Consider the following 13,755-nt stretch of genomic DNA (forward strand, 5'->3'; position numbering starts at 1 on the left):
TGACAGGATGATCCCTAATGGTCAAAACAATATCAGAAATTAATTTTAAGAGTCAGATTTAGTTGAAATAGACTTATTGTTCCTGTTCTTACTCCTAAAAATGGACAAGTTATGGCCAAGGTCTGTGGAATAGCAAAATGACCTTGACTATGACCTTTCAAGGTCAAAATCACCCCAAATCATCAAAACAATATCAGAAATGAATTCCACACACCACAATTAGTCAAAATGAATGTATTACATGTGCTTAAACACTAAAAAACAAAAAGGTTGGATTTTCATCATAGCCGATGGCGGCCATTTTTGATGTGGCCATTGCGCCATTCGTGGCACTATGGCGGACAAGCACCTCATTGATTTTTCATGTCTAGGGACCCATTGACTCAGTTCAAGTGAGAAATTCCCCCAACACCAAATTGCGATAGGGTCTACAGGCAGGTACTGGACTATGCTTTTTGTCTCCACCAGCCGAAGGCATGGGGGAGAGTATGTTTTGCACTCCGTCCGTCCGTGTGTCCGTCCGTCCGTGTGTCGTCCGTCCGTCCGTGAGCAGCTAATCTCGGCCACCGTTAACCCGGTCGATGCCAAATTTTGCACACACACTCCCTGGATGCCAACCATGAACCTCTGCCCCAAACTTTCCAGAACGGCCTGTTATAGCGCCACCAGGAGGCCGCTTTGTGCAAAACAAGTTTTTGTACAGTACACCTACAGATTGTGTCCAAACATCACGCAAATTGGTACACAGTCTCTCTAGAGCCATTCAACCAAACCGGTCTTTCAGATTTCTCAGACTCCATCCTGATTGGTTAAGATTGGCTTCCAAAATTCACAGGAGTGCTCAGTTTCAAACAAAATGCTGCAAATCATGAACACATCGCGTGATTTCCGTGAAATTGTGCACCCACATTCCCACTAGGCCGAGGACGAAATGCCACATGAACAATTTCAACTCAGCCTCAAGGTGGCGCTATAACTGGCCCAAAAGTGTTTTTACCTCTAACTGCACGGATCTGTGGATAACTTTGTATGCCAACTCCCTAGAGGCCAAGGAAAAACCTTTGCCTGGAATTTTTCACATCTGCTCTTTATAGCGCCACCAGGAGGTCGACATATGTAAAACACATTTTCTATTATTACTCCTTCACATTTTATCCAAATTTCACGCAAATCGGTACACATGATCTCCATAGTCATGTGATCAAGACAGGTTTGTTTGATTTCTCATATTCCATCCTGATTGGCCACGATTGGCTCCTACAGTTTTCAGGAGTAGCAAATGGCCACAACTCCTCAACGCAGAGTCCGATTGCGATGAAACTGTGCACGCATATTCCCACTAGGCTGAGGAAGAATCCTGGTGGAGACCTGTGCCGATTGGCACTTTATCTAGTTGTCATTGTTTTTATGCTCAATAGTCAAATACTGTAAAACATGAATCCAGTCAGAGTAAAATATATTAGATTTTATTAACCAAAGCATTCCTCCCTTTTTCAAAGTATAGGCCTATCACTAGTGTTGTTTATGCTTTGTTTACATAATAGGTTTTGCGATTTCTCGCTACCATCTAGTGGTAAAGAACAAAACTACAACACTAATGAGAGGCCATAATTGACATTTTGCCTGAAGGCCTCATTCACGTATCAAACACCGATCAAACAAATGTTTGGTCGTTTTTTTTAGGCCACCACAATGCTTTTCCAATGGGAGTCACATGGTTTGACCAAACATGTTTGTTTGGGGGCAATTCCCAAACGGTACCAGCTCTGTAACAAAGTCCAAGAGACATCCTCATGCACGCTCCCTATAGAGGGTATGCGTGTGCCATGCCATCATCATCAAAACTACTTTCTGGCCTTGACAGCGCATTCATCCAAATAGAAATGTCTAATCTGATTGCATTAAACGACATTAAATAACGTTAAACTTGATTTGCCACTCATTTTATGCATGTGCATACCCTCTAGCCTAGTGCATACTCTGCCTGCATGAACTTAACCTGTCATTAATCAGTGATCAAAGTGACTGTGTGAGAGAAGTTTGTTTTACCGGGACAGACTGTACACTATTTTATCATTATTTTTCTACCATACCTTTTTGTTCCTGTGTGCATCATTGACCAGCAGTAAGTTATGTTTCATGTTTATTATGTGTTTTGCAGTTGTTTTTGCTGATAGTATCCTCGTGTAAAGTTGTATCATTGCTTGATGCCTCTGTCGACCGACACTACTTCTACTACTACAATGGCAAAACATTGGGAAACGCAACACAAATCAAACAGTACAACAACTCAGAACAACATAACATGCAGGTAAGTATAAAGATCACAACAGAAGGTAAACATATATGGTTTCACAGCAAAACAAGAATAGGTCAAAGTAAATATATAAAGAAAGTATAAGGAGCCTTGTGTGAGCACTGAGCACAGCCTTGAGGCACCAGCTAAAAACACACCCAACAAGGGTGTTGTCAGTTGGTCACTTGGAGTGTGTAGTAAAAAATATTATTTTTTAAAAGTGTGTAAACACAGTCTTGAGGCACCAGCAACCACCCCCCCTCCCCATTATACTCAGGCTTCTAATTCTCTTGTGCGTCAGTTGGTCACTGAGTTGCAGTGTGTAGTCAAGTGGACCCTTAGTACATTTGAATCAATCTTAACATTATAGTCTACTACTGGACATGTCTGTTTCAGATGGCCATCAACGTCCCGGGAGTCGTTGCCATGGTGATATTCTACCTGCTGGTTCTAGGGACAGGTATCTGGGCCTCGCTCAAGGCCAGGAAGACGGCGAAGAGAGGCGGGGGGATTAACAGCACAGAGACCATCCTCCTGGCCAACAGGAACATCAGTCTCCTAGTGGGGATATTCACCATGACTGGTATATACATGTAGGGCCGGCTGGGGTGAAGTGAAAAAGGATTATTTATTTTTTAATGGTGAAAATAACAGATCTACATGCAAGCTCACAACACGCCACATCGTTGTAAGCTTGTAGTTTGGCTATTTTCACTATTTCCATAATCCACCATTGTTGAATGAAGTATAACACAGATGAATCAATTTAGTTGATTGTGAAAAATTGATTCGATTTCTTTCTGTTGATTTGTTGATATATGTAAAAAATAACCATCTTGATTATTCTGTTATACGTCTTATATTCTTCTAATTATCAGTTTCAATATCATTGCTGTCGGGCAATAACCTCTTATCTCTTAATAAATTAATCCTCTATAGTTCATCATATTACAGTGTCCCACAAAAGTATAGCAAAAATAACAGATGTACAAGCTATACATGCAACTACGATGTGTTTTGAGCTTGTATAGCTGCAATTTTAGCTTTTTGAATTTGAGTCCTGAAAAGTAAAACTTTTGGCGGTTTCTACCCGACAGCAACAATATATTTTTGGTTGTCAAAACAGACAATATGGCTATATATTAATTTGTCAAATAGTGGATTACTCTGAAAAGTTTTGAAACTCATTTTTATGTTTCTTTTCTTCAAATTGTTGCTATGCAAGGCAAGGCAATTTTATTTGTATAGCACATTTCAGTCCAAATGTACATGTTAGACAGGCATTTGTGACAGTTATAAATAAAGGCTTTTAAGCCAATGTCTTCTAAGGCTAGAGGAGTATCTGGTGCAACCTTTGACAGGGTTATTTATACTGACGATGATGCTATTCACAGACTCATCCAAGCGACACATGAATCTATGCATTAAGTTCCAGAGAACAGCTTGAAAAGTATTGACTCTTGCAGCCACAAACATTTCACTTGCACTGCACTATCTAGGCTTTTTGAGATATGGCATCATTATAGCTACTTGAAGTTTCTGAATACTTTTTTTTTTTGTAGCTTGACCACAAGTGGGCAGTGTAGAGTGGTGTACAGTAAACTCTAGAGTAATCTTAACTGCTTCTGAACACATACTGAACTTGCGAGGGTGTTCGCCTGTGCATACATCCTACGGCTCTGTCTATATCATCATCATCATCATCTGTCAACTGTTGTCCAAGATATTTGACTTTACTATAGACGTTAGTGTTAAAAGATAGTTTAAAATCAGGAATCCTTTGACTTTTGTCCTTTTTTGTTCTACAAATAAGAACAACACTCTTACTGGCATTATACTTGATATCATTTTCAATGCCATACTCAGTACATATGTCGAGCAGCTGCTGTAGTCCAGCACTCAACTATTTCGACAGATCATCCATATACGATACGGATGAAGATATGCAAAGAACTGATAATAAAAAGAAAAGGTTATTGGGATGACAGCGGAGAAACAAGTTGACGGCATCTTCAGTGACATGTTTTGTTGCGACCGAAGGTCGATAACTATGAAATCTTGCGTTTTTGTCACATAACCTACAATTCCCGTCACTCTGTCATGAAGTCGCAATTCCCGTCACACACCCCAGGCAATCCCCCAAGTAATCGTGACATCACGTGACATCATCCCCCTGGTCACCCCAGGCAAGCTGAGCCCGCTGCAGTGGTGTCCGATCAGAACTTAACCGGGATGCAGAACTTTCTCCCATATATGGTGCCCACTGCCCAGGTCTCATAACATCCGCACGCGGCCTCCCCCAGGTGTCTTACTGGTTATGACTATCTTGAATGAGAGAAAATACATTTTGGGATTCAAACCAGCAACCCTCATGTGTACTTCTCATCACTTTTTTGTTTTTATTGCATAATCACTGTTATCCATGAGTCAATTGTTTATTAATCCCCTATAGCCACATTGCTTGGAGGAGGTTTCATTGTTGGAATGACAGAAATAGTTTATACCCCAAACCTGGGCCTGGTCTGGGCTCTGGTCATCCCTATTGGCCATTCAACATCCTTCATAATTGGTAAGACTAAATCATACAATAATAGCGCTTGCCAAAAATGACAGATTATCAGTTATTTATTTGTGCCAAAATACCCTATGTATAACAACCCGAGTTTGCTGCATCTGACTATCTCTATTATGTTCTGTTGCTAAGGTGGCCTGTTCTTTGCCCAGCCAATGAGGGAAAGAAAATATGTGACCATGATGGACCCATTTCAGATCAAGTATGGGAAAGTATTGAGTGTGTTTCTGTCCCTGGCCTCACTTGTAGCGGAAATCATCTGGTTGACTGGGACATTGATTGGCTTAGGTACAGTGTGCACGCAAACACTAACAAATGTATGTTCTTGTGTTGTAATACATTACATCCTCACTGTCAGTCGAAAAGAAGTGGACCAGCTAAAAATATGGGGAGATGGTCGAAAAAAAAATCCTTTAATCCATTAAATTATTTTTTTCGACCATGTCTTATAGCTGGTTTCTTCTTGTCGACTGACAGTGAAGAGTTTCCCTGGGTTGGGCGCATAACACATGCGGATGAACACACTATTCCTTCAGTTCCGCACCCCACTGAACAGGCAACCTGACCAAACTGTTGCTAGTTCAGGGACGGAAAGCATTCAATATATGAAGAATTGTATACATTTCTTAAGATTTTAGTAGATGTGTCCCCCACCCTTTGCCCAGGGTTTGTAGATAGATAATCCTATATCACACACATCAACACATTTCTCGATCGCCAGATTCTATGTTCCTGGTGGTCAGACCCAACACTATACTCTGATTAGCATTATGGCCATAAGGCACAATACAATTGGATGCTGTATTTTTCAGTGACCTGGAATAGGTGTGTGTGGGTGTGTGTGTGTGTGTGTGTGTGTGTGTGTGTGTGTGTGTGTGTGTGTGTGTGTGTGCGTGTGTGCGTGCGTGCGTGCGTGCGTGCGTGCGTGCGTGCGTGACTGTGTGTGTGTCGTCACTGACGTGTGCGTGCCTACGTCTACATGTATGATAGGTGCAACCATGAGCGTGATCCTGGATGTGCCATACACTATGAGTATCTGGATCTCCGCTGCGGTGGCCATTCTCTACACTCTACTTGGAGGTTTATACTCTGTGGCCTACACTGATGTCGTCCAGCTCACTCTCATTTTCGTCAGCCTGGTAGGCACGCCACACTAATTGCAAATGATGAGCAGCACTGATGTCACCAGTAAAACTGAAACATTTAGGGGTATGGATGGACTGGACAGGGGTTTTAAACACACAGAAGTTATGGCAGTCTATGTGGGCAGTCGGTGGGCAGTCTATGTAAACAATATAATTTTGTTGTAGATGAGCAGGTGAAGAACAGCCAACAGTGTCAAAAACTCAACATGGAGCTCAAATATCAGCACATACTGTAGTGTTTATATATAAAGTACCGTGCATGTTTCCACAGTGGCTGTGTGCCCCCTTTGCTCTGATGAGTCCCTCCTATTCTGATATCACAAAGACAGCCTTCAACCACACCGTTCGTGCCTCCTGGGTCGGGACAGTGGATGCAGACAGAGCAGGGAGGTGGATGGACAACTTTCTGCTTTCTGTAAGCTGATACTCTTCTTTTTATATACCTTATCACTAGACTCACAAGAGAAATACTCATTAAGCAATGGGTCACAGGATTGTATCTAGAAGGATACTAGGTTGATATAAATCTGGACAAGGAAAGTGAATGAAGTAAGCCACTTGCAACTGTTGTTGATCAATACTCTTAACAACAGAATCTGTTCAGAGGAGCTCAGTGGCAGTAGAACAGTATTTTATATTAGATATTGTCGTGTCACATTTAATCCCTTTAAAAATACATTAATTTCCATTTTCCAGATATCATATCATAAGATATTGTGGCCCTTCAATAATTTGAAACACTGACATGTGGTCTTACAGGTGGTGCCATCATCACCTGCTCTACTTACTGTGATTTCCTCCCTTTCCAAGGCTTTTGGGAACCTGGCTTTTCAAAGCTTCCACCAAAGGACCCTGGCTGCCTCTTCTAAGGCAAACGCCCGGATCATGTGTCTTGCCGCAGCCGGTATTATTCTCGTATTTGCGATCCCTCCTATACTGATGGGGGCAGTGGCTGCATCAACAGGTATCAAAGAAAAAATGTTGAGAAAGAAATTAATAAAAAATAAACATGTCAAAAACAGAGGTTTATACGAACACTGTTTATGGCTATATATTATATAAAAAGAAATATATAGTTATTTCTATATAGAGAAATATATAGAAATATCAAGTGTTGTCACATGATGTTGCACTGTCTTCTGAGTGCCAACAAAACACTGTATGTACAACAAGGGTAATAATTTTATAAGACTTTATGCTGTTTTGTTGCATAATCATTGTTGATCATAATAAGTCTTACTCTTAATACACATCCGATTAACCTGTTCTCTCTGAACCTCTCACTGTATGTTCGTCAGACTGGAACCTGACCTCATATGGTTCTCCATCCCCGTTTGAGCGCGGGGAGGAGAGTTTGGTCATGCCCGTCATCCTTCTGCATCTCACCCCACCCTTCATCTCCTTCATTGGAATCGGAGCGGTGGCTGCTGCGGTGATGTCTTCCGTGGACTCCTTCATGCTGTCGGCAGCCACCATCTTCACCTCCAATATCTACAAGGCCGTCCTGAGGCCCCAGGTGAGAAGACAAGACCAGGCCTAGACTTCAACTGGCCCTCCTTGCTCTCAAGCTGTGAAATGACAGTGACAGTGAGTGTAGTCCCAGGAGTGCTAGTGCTACAGTCACTTCCTATCTTCTGCCATTGTCTGAAAGCCCAACTCCTCTGACTCTACCACAATTAAATAAAATTCCTTAATTAATTTGCTTGTTGCTTGGTGCCTATAGAGGCTAGTTAGGTTATCAAAGTTGTTTCCTTGTTCACAGATGCAGGCCTATGTATGTATGCCTACTTAATGATTTTCTTTCCTCCACATATGCTAACTTGCCTCAACTTTGTACGATGTCTGCACACACACAAAGACAGAAGTTCTGAATGGGCAACTTCTCTGATTTACTGTGAATCCTATAATCCTGTTGCAAGGATGTGTACTAAAGGCTCTCTCTCTCTCTCTCTCTCTCTCTCTCTCTCTCTCTCTCTCTCTCTCTCTCTCTCTCACCACTGGTAAGTCACCACCAGTCTACATAAAACACATTGAAAGTTTTATGCAGGCTGGTGGAGATTTTCCAAAAGTGAGAGATTGAGCTCTCAACAGAACACAAAGTGTTTCTTTGTTTGTTTCCTCCATTCCTCCATCTCCCCCTCACAATAGAATGATAGGATTAACATTACATATTCGAGAAGTGGCCTTTAAAAATGTAAATTTGCTCTAATCCGTTTTCATGTCCTTTGTCAACAAATACCTTCCTGACCTAATGGTCAGGAAGGTATTTGTTGACACCTCATGGATATCTCCAGCCTCATTTGACTCACTTCTTCCCATAGGCATCACAGAGGGAGTTCCAGTGGGTAGTCCGTGTCTCTGTTGTGTTGGTGGGTTTGGCTGGCACTTCCCTCACAGTGCTGGACAACAGCATCATGGTGTTCTGGTTCCTGGGGTCGGAGGTGAGCTACATCATTGTGCTCCCTCAACTGGTCGCTGTCCTTTTCTTCAGCATCTCCAATGGTTACGGGGCTATTATGGGCTTCCTGGTCGGGTTTGTGCTGAGAGTGCTGTGCGGAGAACCCCTGTTATGGCTTCCAACTGCGCTCTGCCTCCCAGTGTGCAAATTAGAGGATGGAGTTCATGTCCAGATTGCCCCCGTCAAGACCATCTGCATGTTCTCCGCCCTGGCCAGCATCTTGTTGTTCTCTCACCTGTCTTCGCTGCTCTTCAACAAAGGCACAATTCCTGAGAAGTGGGACGTGTTCAAAGTGAAAGCCTCGCGGCCACCGCAGACACGAGCACCCACAGGTGATGGCACCAAAGAAGAAGAAGAGACCTTGCAAATCCAAAATGAGAAATGCCCTGATGCTCCTCTGGCAATGAAGGACACAGAGTGTTGAACACCAGATTTTCAGTACTGGGTGACGATTACATTTCAAAAGGGAATATCCTAAATTGTTCAAAAGGGAGGTGCTCGAGTGGTGCAGTGGCAAAGTAGCTACTACAAGCTGCGTACCACCACAGAGTCTGGGGTTCAAATCCACCGTGGTGCAAGTGGCTTTGGGAGGGATATAATTGTCACTGAACTTAATATACAGGCTGGGGTGTCCGCATGGTGGCCCAAACTATAGATGTAAGGGTTGCCTAGCGGAAGCCAATTTAGTTTTTTACCTTGAAATTGTGTTTTACAGATTGTTAAGTACACAAATGTACCTGCAGCCTTGCCATCCCCTAAATATCCCTGTTGTATTACAAGATTAAATAATATAAATATTATCAGTACGTTTCTATTTTTATATGCAATGGTGTTTCCACACACTGTTTCTCAATGAGCATACATATAGGCAATCAGCTAACAGTCAGATTTGAAAACTAAGCAGAAACATCTAGTGTTTGATTCCTACACTCAAAATGCATTTACTTATGGGATGATTTGGATAAAAGTGTCATCTGAATGTATTATGAGCTGTAACAACAATGATAATAATAACAATAATCATAACAACCTCAGACCTATATAGTGCCTTTCTGAATGCTCAAAGTCACTTTACATGGGGGGAAAATAAGACTATAGTATAGGCAAAAATAATTAAAGAAATTGTCTCTAAATGTTTTTTTTTTTTGTGGCTTTCGCCTTTATTTTATATGGAGGGACAGACAGTAGGCTGACAGGAAATGGGGAGAGAGATGGGGGGGAAGACATGCAGTAAAAGGCCGTCTGGATCGGGAGTCGAACCCGCGGTACACTGACAGACCGGATTACCAGCCAAGGTGCCTGGACCGCTGAGCCATGGCCCAGGCCAAGAAATTGTCTCTAAAAGTACTCACAGTCAAAACAGCACTGGGCGCATAGCTGGCTATAGTGAGTCTGACGAGGTGGACGTTGATGATGATGATGATGATGAAGGATGAGATGGTGGTGGAATCTCTGCTAAAGATGCTGCGTGGAGAATTAACCCCTAATGGGACGCTGTACGCTGCCTCCCAGTCTGCTCCCTGGAGGATGGTCACGGTGTTCAAATCCAGATTGCAGCCATCAAGACCATCTGCATATACTCTCTATTTTAACACATTCTGACCTGAGATCAGATTCATACGAGGTTTCCGCCGGACACACACTGGTCTGTTGAACACATTCTGACCTGAGATCAGATTCTAAAAATGTCAGTCGCTCTTCGATTTTTCAAAAAATAGCAGACCTACAAGCTCGTATCGCGCCACTCGGTGGCGCGATATGAGCTTGTAGATCTGCTATTTTTCAATAGCTAAAGCACAACATGATGCCAACACCAAAATGGGTGCCCGTTCAGAATGGGTTAAAGTAAAGAACAGATACTGACAGTCTGACAGATACAGACAATAGCATTAGGTGAATAGATTTTTATTTTGTTTTTATTTCTTCGAGTATAGCCAATTCTTTTTTTACACACTTTTTCTCCCCAATTTAAAAGTCGTCAATTAATTCAATCACCAAAACATTTGTTGTGATGCTGTCGTATCCTGCTGATTCACCTGCCAAGAAGACATAGGGCCTTGGTCCTTGCTTTATTTATACTCTCTCTTCTATTACGTCACCATCTACAATCTGTTGCACATATAGGCATGTAACGATATATCGTATAGCGATATATATCGATATAAACTGGTGACAATTGAAATCAATTTAATAATCATGTATCGTGATACATAATTATGTTAAAAAACAGGATTTGAGATGATATGATAAAAATATTTCCTGTCATTTTCTACAGTATTGAAAACAAACGAAAAAGAAGACAATACTGCATTTCTGTAAGATAAATAATAATACTAATACTAATAATAACAATAAAAATAATAACAACAATAACAATAATAATCATAATAATTGGTCATTTGTCTGGAAAATAATTTTGTGTTTGTGAAAAGCTTTCGGGAAGTGAACCTAATATGATCATAATGGCTGCAGTATATATACAGGCCTTGTCCTGTTACTCTGTATATACTGCTAGACTTAACTGGTTATTATATTTGTCAGACATTCACCAGCTCATGTATCATTCAAGCACCAAATGGTTTAGTATCTGAATGTTTTCTCATGGTACAATCATTTGTGGATTCAAATAAAAAGTATAACATGCAGGCAGGTATGGAAGTAAAACATGAAATTAAAAAACATGACATTATTCGGCACACATACCATCATTCGTCACGTGTATTTTAGGTCTCCTCACTCGCAAATCACACGTCGCAAATGTATTCACTGCTTCACTTGTGTTTTCACTGCTTCACTTGTCTGCAAAATACAACTCGCAAAGATTTGCACTCCTTCACTTGTGTTTTATAGCGTTTGCAAACAACTTAATTATATATTTATTATTTACACATTTGTCGTTCCTTTTTTTTTTACAAGTGAAGCACCAATTTCACATTTGTGCAATAATGTCTCATTTGACCCTCGCCATCTTTCTATTTTACATTTTGCAAATCAACTTTGTGACCGGCAAGAGAATTCACACATGTTTTCCGTGTTTCGCCTGTGTTTTCCAGATCCTGCAAATTAATTTGTGCATGTCAATCGCCCGGATGCAGTTCTTTCACAACAGGTCCAGCAGGTGTCAGTTCTAAGTCAGACTTCAATACACTATATAATTGCCCTCTATAATTACATTTAGACATGACATGTAGTTCTTGTTTTAATAGGCCAGCTTCTTATTTTAATTGGGTGTTAGGGTGTTATTGGAAGTGAGCTGCGATGAAGAAGTGAGCAAATTAAGTTAGGCTTTTATAATTACCAGGTGCTACGCCGCGCAGATTTCTGCAATGGGTATCGTCACTTACCTGATGTTTTCTGAGGCTGATTTGAAAACTGTCAAGTGGCATTTCTTCCTCAGCCTATAGTGGGAATAGGCATGCACGGCTTGGGAAGCCGTGGATATGGGCTTGGGATAGCCTATCCGTGGATATGCAACCACACTAAATATGTGACTTTACTGAGACTCGTGTTTTTGTCTATTGCTGTCTCAAATTGACTCCAAAAGCTTTGCCATTGACTCACATCTCCAGTGAACTTCTCCATGGTCAGTTTAGGCATTCACTGTGAAGAGTGCGGGCGCAGACACCACAAAACAGTTTGCAATCAAACAGCCAGTCAATATACAGCTCATGATAGACGCGCCGACCACGGCAACGACAGACAGGCTGACCACAGTGTTGCAGATGCAGTTCAGCAGTTAGTGGTGTAGCAAGCAACTCTGACAATAGTACAGTATTACTGCAGACAGCTACCATTTGGATAGATGCACCAACGCAAAGCCAAGTAGCCAGGTGCCTATTAGATGGGGGTAGCACCCACAGTTTCATTAAAGAGGATATTTCCAGAGCACTTAACCTGCCAGTTATAGATAAAGAAACGTTGAATATGTATGTGTTTGGTTCCAAAACACCCCAGAGAATTACCTGCAGGAAAGTGAAGGCTCGTTTGAGTAATATTAAGAACAATCAAAGCATTGATGTCCATTTATTGGAAACACCCAAGTTGAGCTCTTCTATGATTAAAGCGCCAAACGGAAAGATAAGGAGGGACTTGGAAGCCAAAGGAATGCCCATAGCAGATGTACCCATATAGGGATGGATGCAGTGGAATTAGGAGTTCTAATTGGCGGAGACCAATATTGGAAAATGGTCACAGAAAAAATGGAGAGACTGAATGAAGGACTATAGTTGCACTGGCAAACCGTGCATATCCACGGCTTTGCCTATTCCAACTATAGGCTGAGGAAGAAATGCCACACACACACACACACACACACACACACACACACACACACACACACACACACACACACACACACACACACACACACACACACACACACACACACACACACACACACACACACACACACACACACACACACACACACACACACACACACACACACACACACACACACACACACACACACACACACACACACACACACACACACACACACACACACACACGTTTAAATTACTCCTAAACGTTTTGCCAAACATCACAGACTCTCCTATCCTCCTGGTGGAGACCTGTGGCACTTTTTCTAGTTAATTTCTGCATCCTTTAGGGCCCATTTAACCATATAATGCATTTGGATGGCAAAAATGGCAGATCTGCAAGTTCAGTGTCTTCAATGATGATGTGCTGTGAGTTTGCATATCTGCTATTTTCCAGCATAGGACCGTTGCACAGTGAAGTATAAACAAGGGAAAGAAAATATAAGGAGTCTTGTGTGAACACAGCCTTGAGGCTGCGGCACCATGCAGCCGAACACACCCAACTCCCTTGTTTGTCAGTTGGTCACTTGCAAAAAGGCCAGAACAGTTTAGTCCACACTCACCCCTCCCCCCTCCTAGAGTGGTGGCTTTCACAAGCAGGTGAAGTTTATTGTGTCACTATGACACCATCAGGTGTATTCTAATGATGGATTGTGTAATGGCACAATCAAAACAGACCTTGTCCTTTGACTATAGCTCTATAGTAAAAAAACCACAAGGACAAAGTCTGTTTTGACTCTCTGGCCGTCTTCTGCATCCTATATTCAAGAAAATGTTTATTTTAAAAGGACTCTTGTGTAAACACAGCCTTGAGGCACCCGCAACACCTCATTATACTCAGGCTTCTAATTCTCTTGTGCGTCAGTTGGTCACTGAGTTGCAGTGTCTACAAGTGGACCATTAGTACATTTGAATCACTCTTAACATTATAGTCTACTACTGGACACGTCTGTTTTTTTCAG

General features: G+C 41.7%; 1 protein-coding gene across 1 annotated transcript; it reads left to right on the top strand.

Moving 5' to 3' along the window:
- Nucleotides 1–2,692: 2,692 nt before the first annotated feature.
- On the top strand, nucleotides 2,693–8,895 carry LOC310871344 (high-affinity choline transporter 1-like; the record flags this gene model as incomplete). The annotated part of the gene is made up of 8 exons (XM_083782830.1): nucleotides 2,693–2,879; nucleotides 4,749–4,865; nucleotides 5,001–5,156; nucleotides 5,859–6,007; nucleotides 6,285–6,428; nucleotides 6,824–6,977; nucleotides 7,312–7,529; nucleotides 8,335–8,895. The coding sequence occupies 8 exons, from the start codon at nucleotides 2,693–2,695 to the stop codon at nucleotides 8,893–8,895; spliced, it is 1,686 nt and encodes a 561-aa protein (XP_083638956.1).
- Between the last annotated feature and the right edge of the window lie 4,860 nt (nucleotides 8,896–13,755).

Source organism: Protomyctophum parallelum, assembly GCF_964188405.1.
Source record: "Protomyctophum parallelum genome assembly, chromosome: 14".
Lineage (NCBI taxonomy): Eukaryota > Metazoa > Chordata > Actinopteri > Myctophiformes > Myctophidae > Protomyctophum > Protomyctophum parallelum.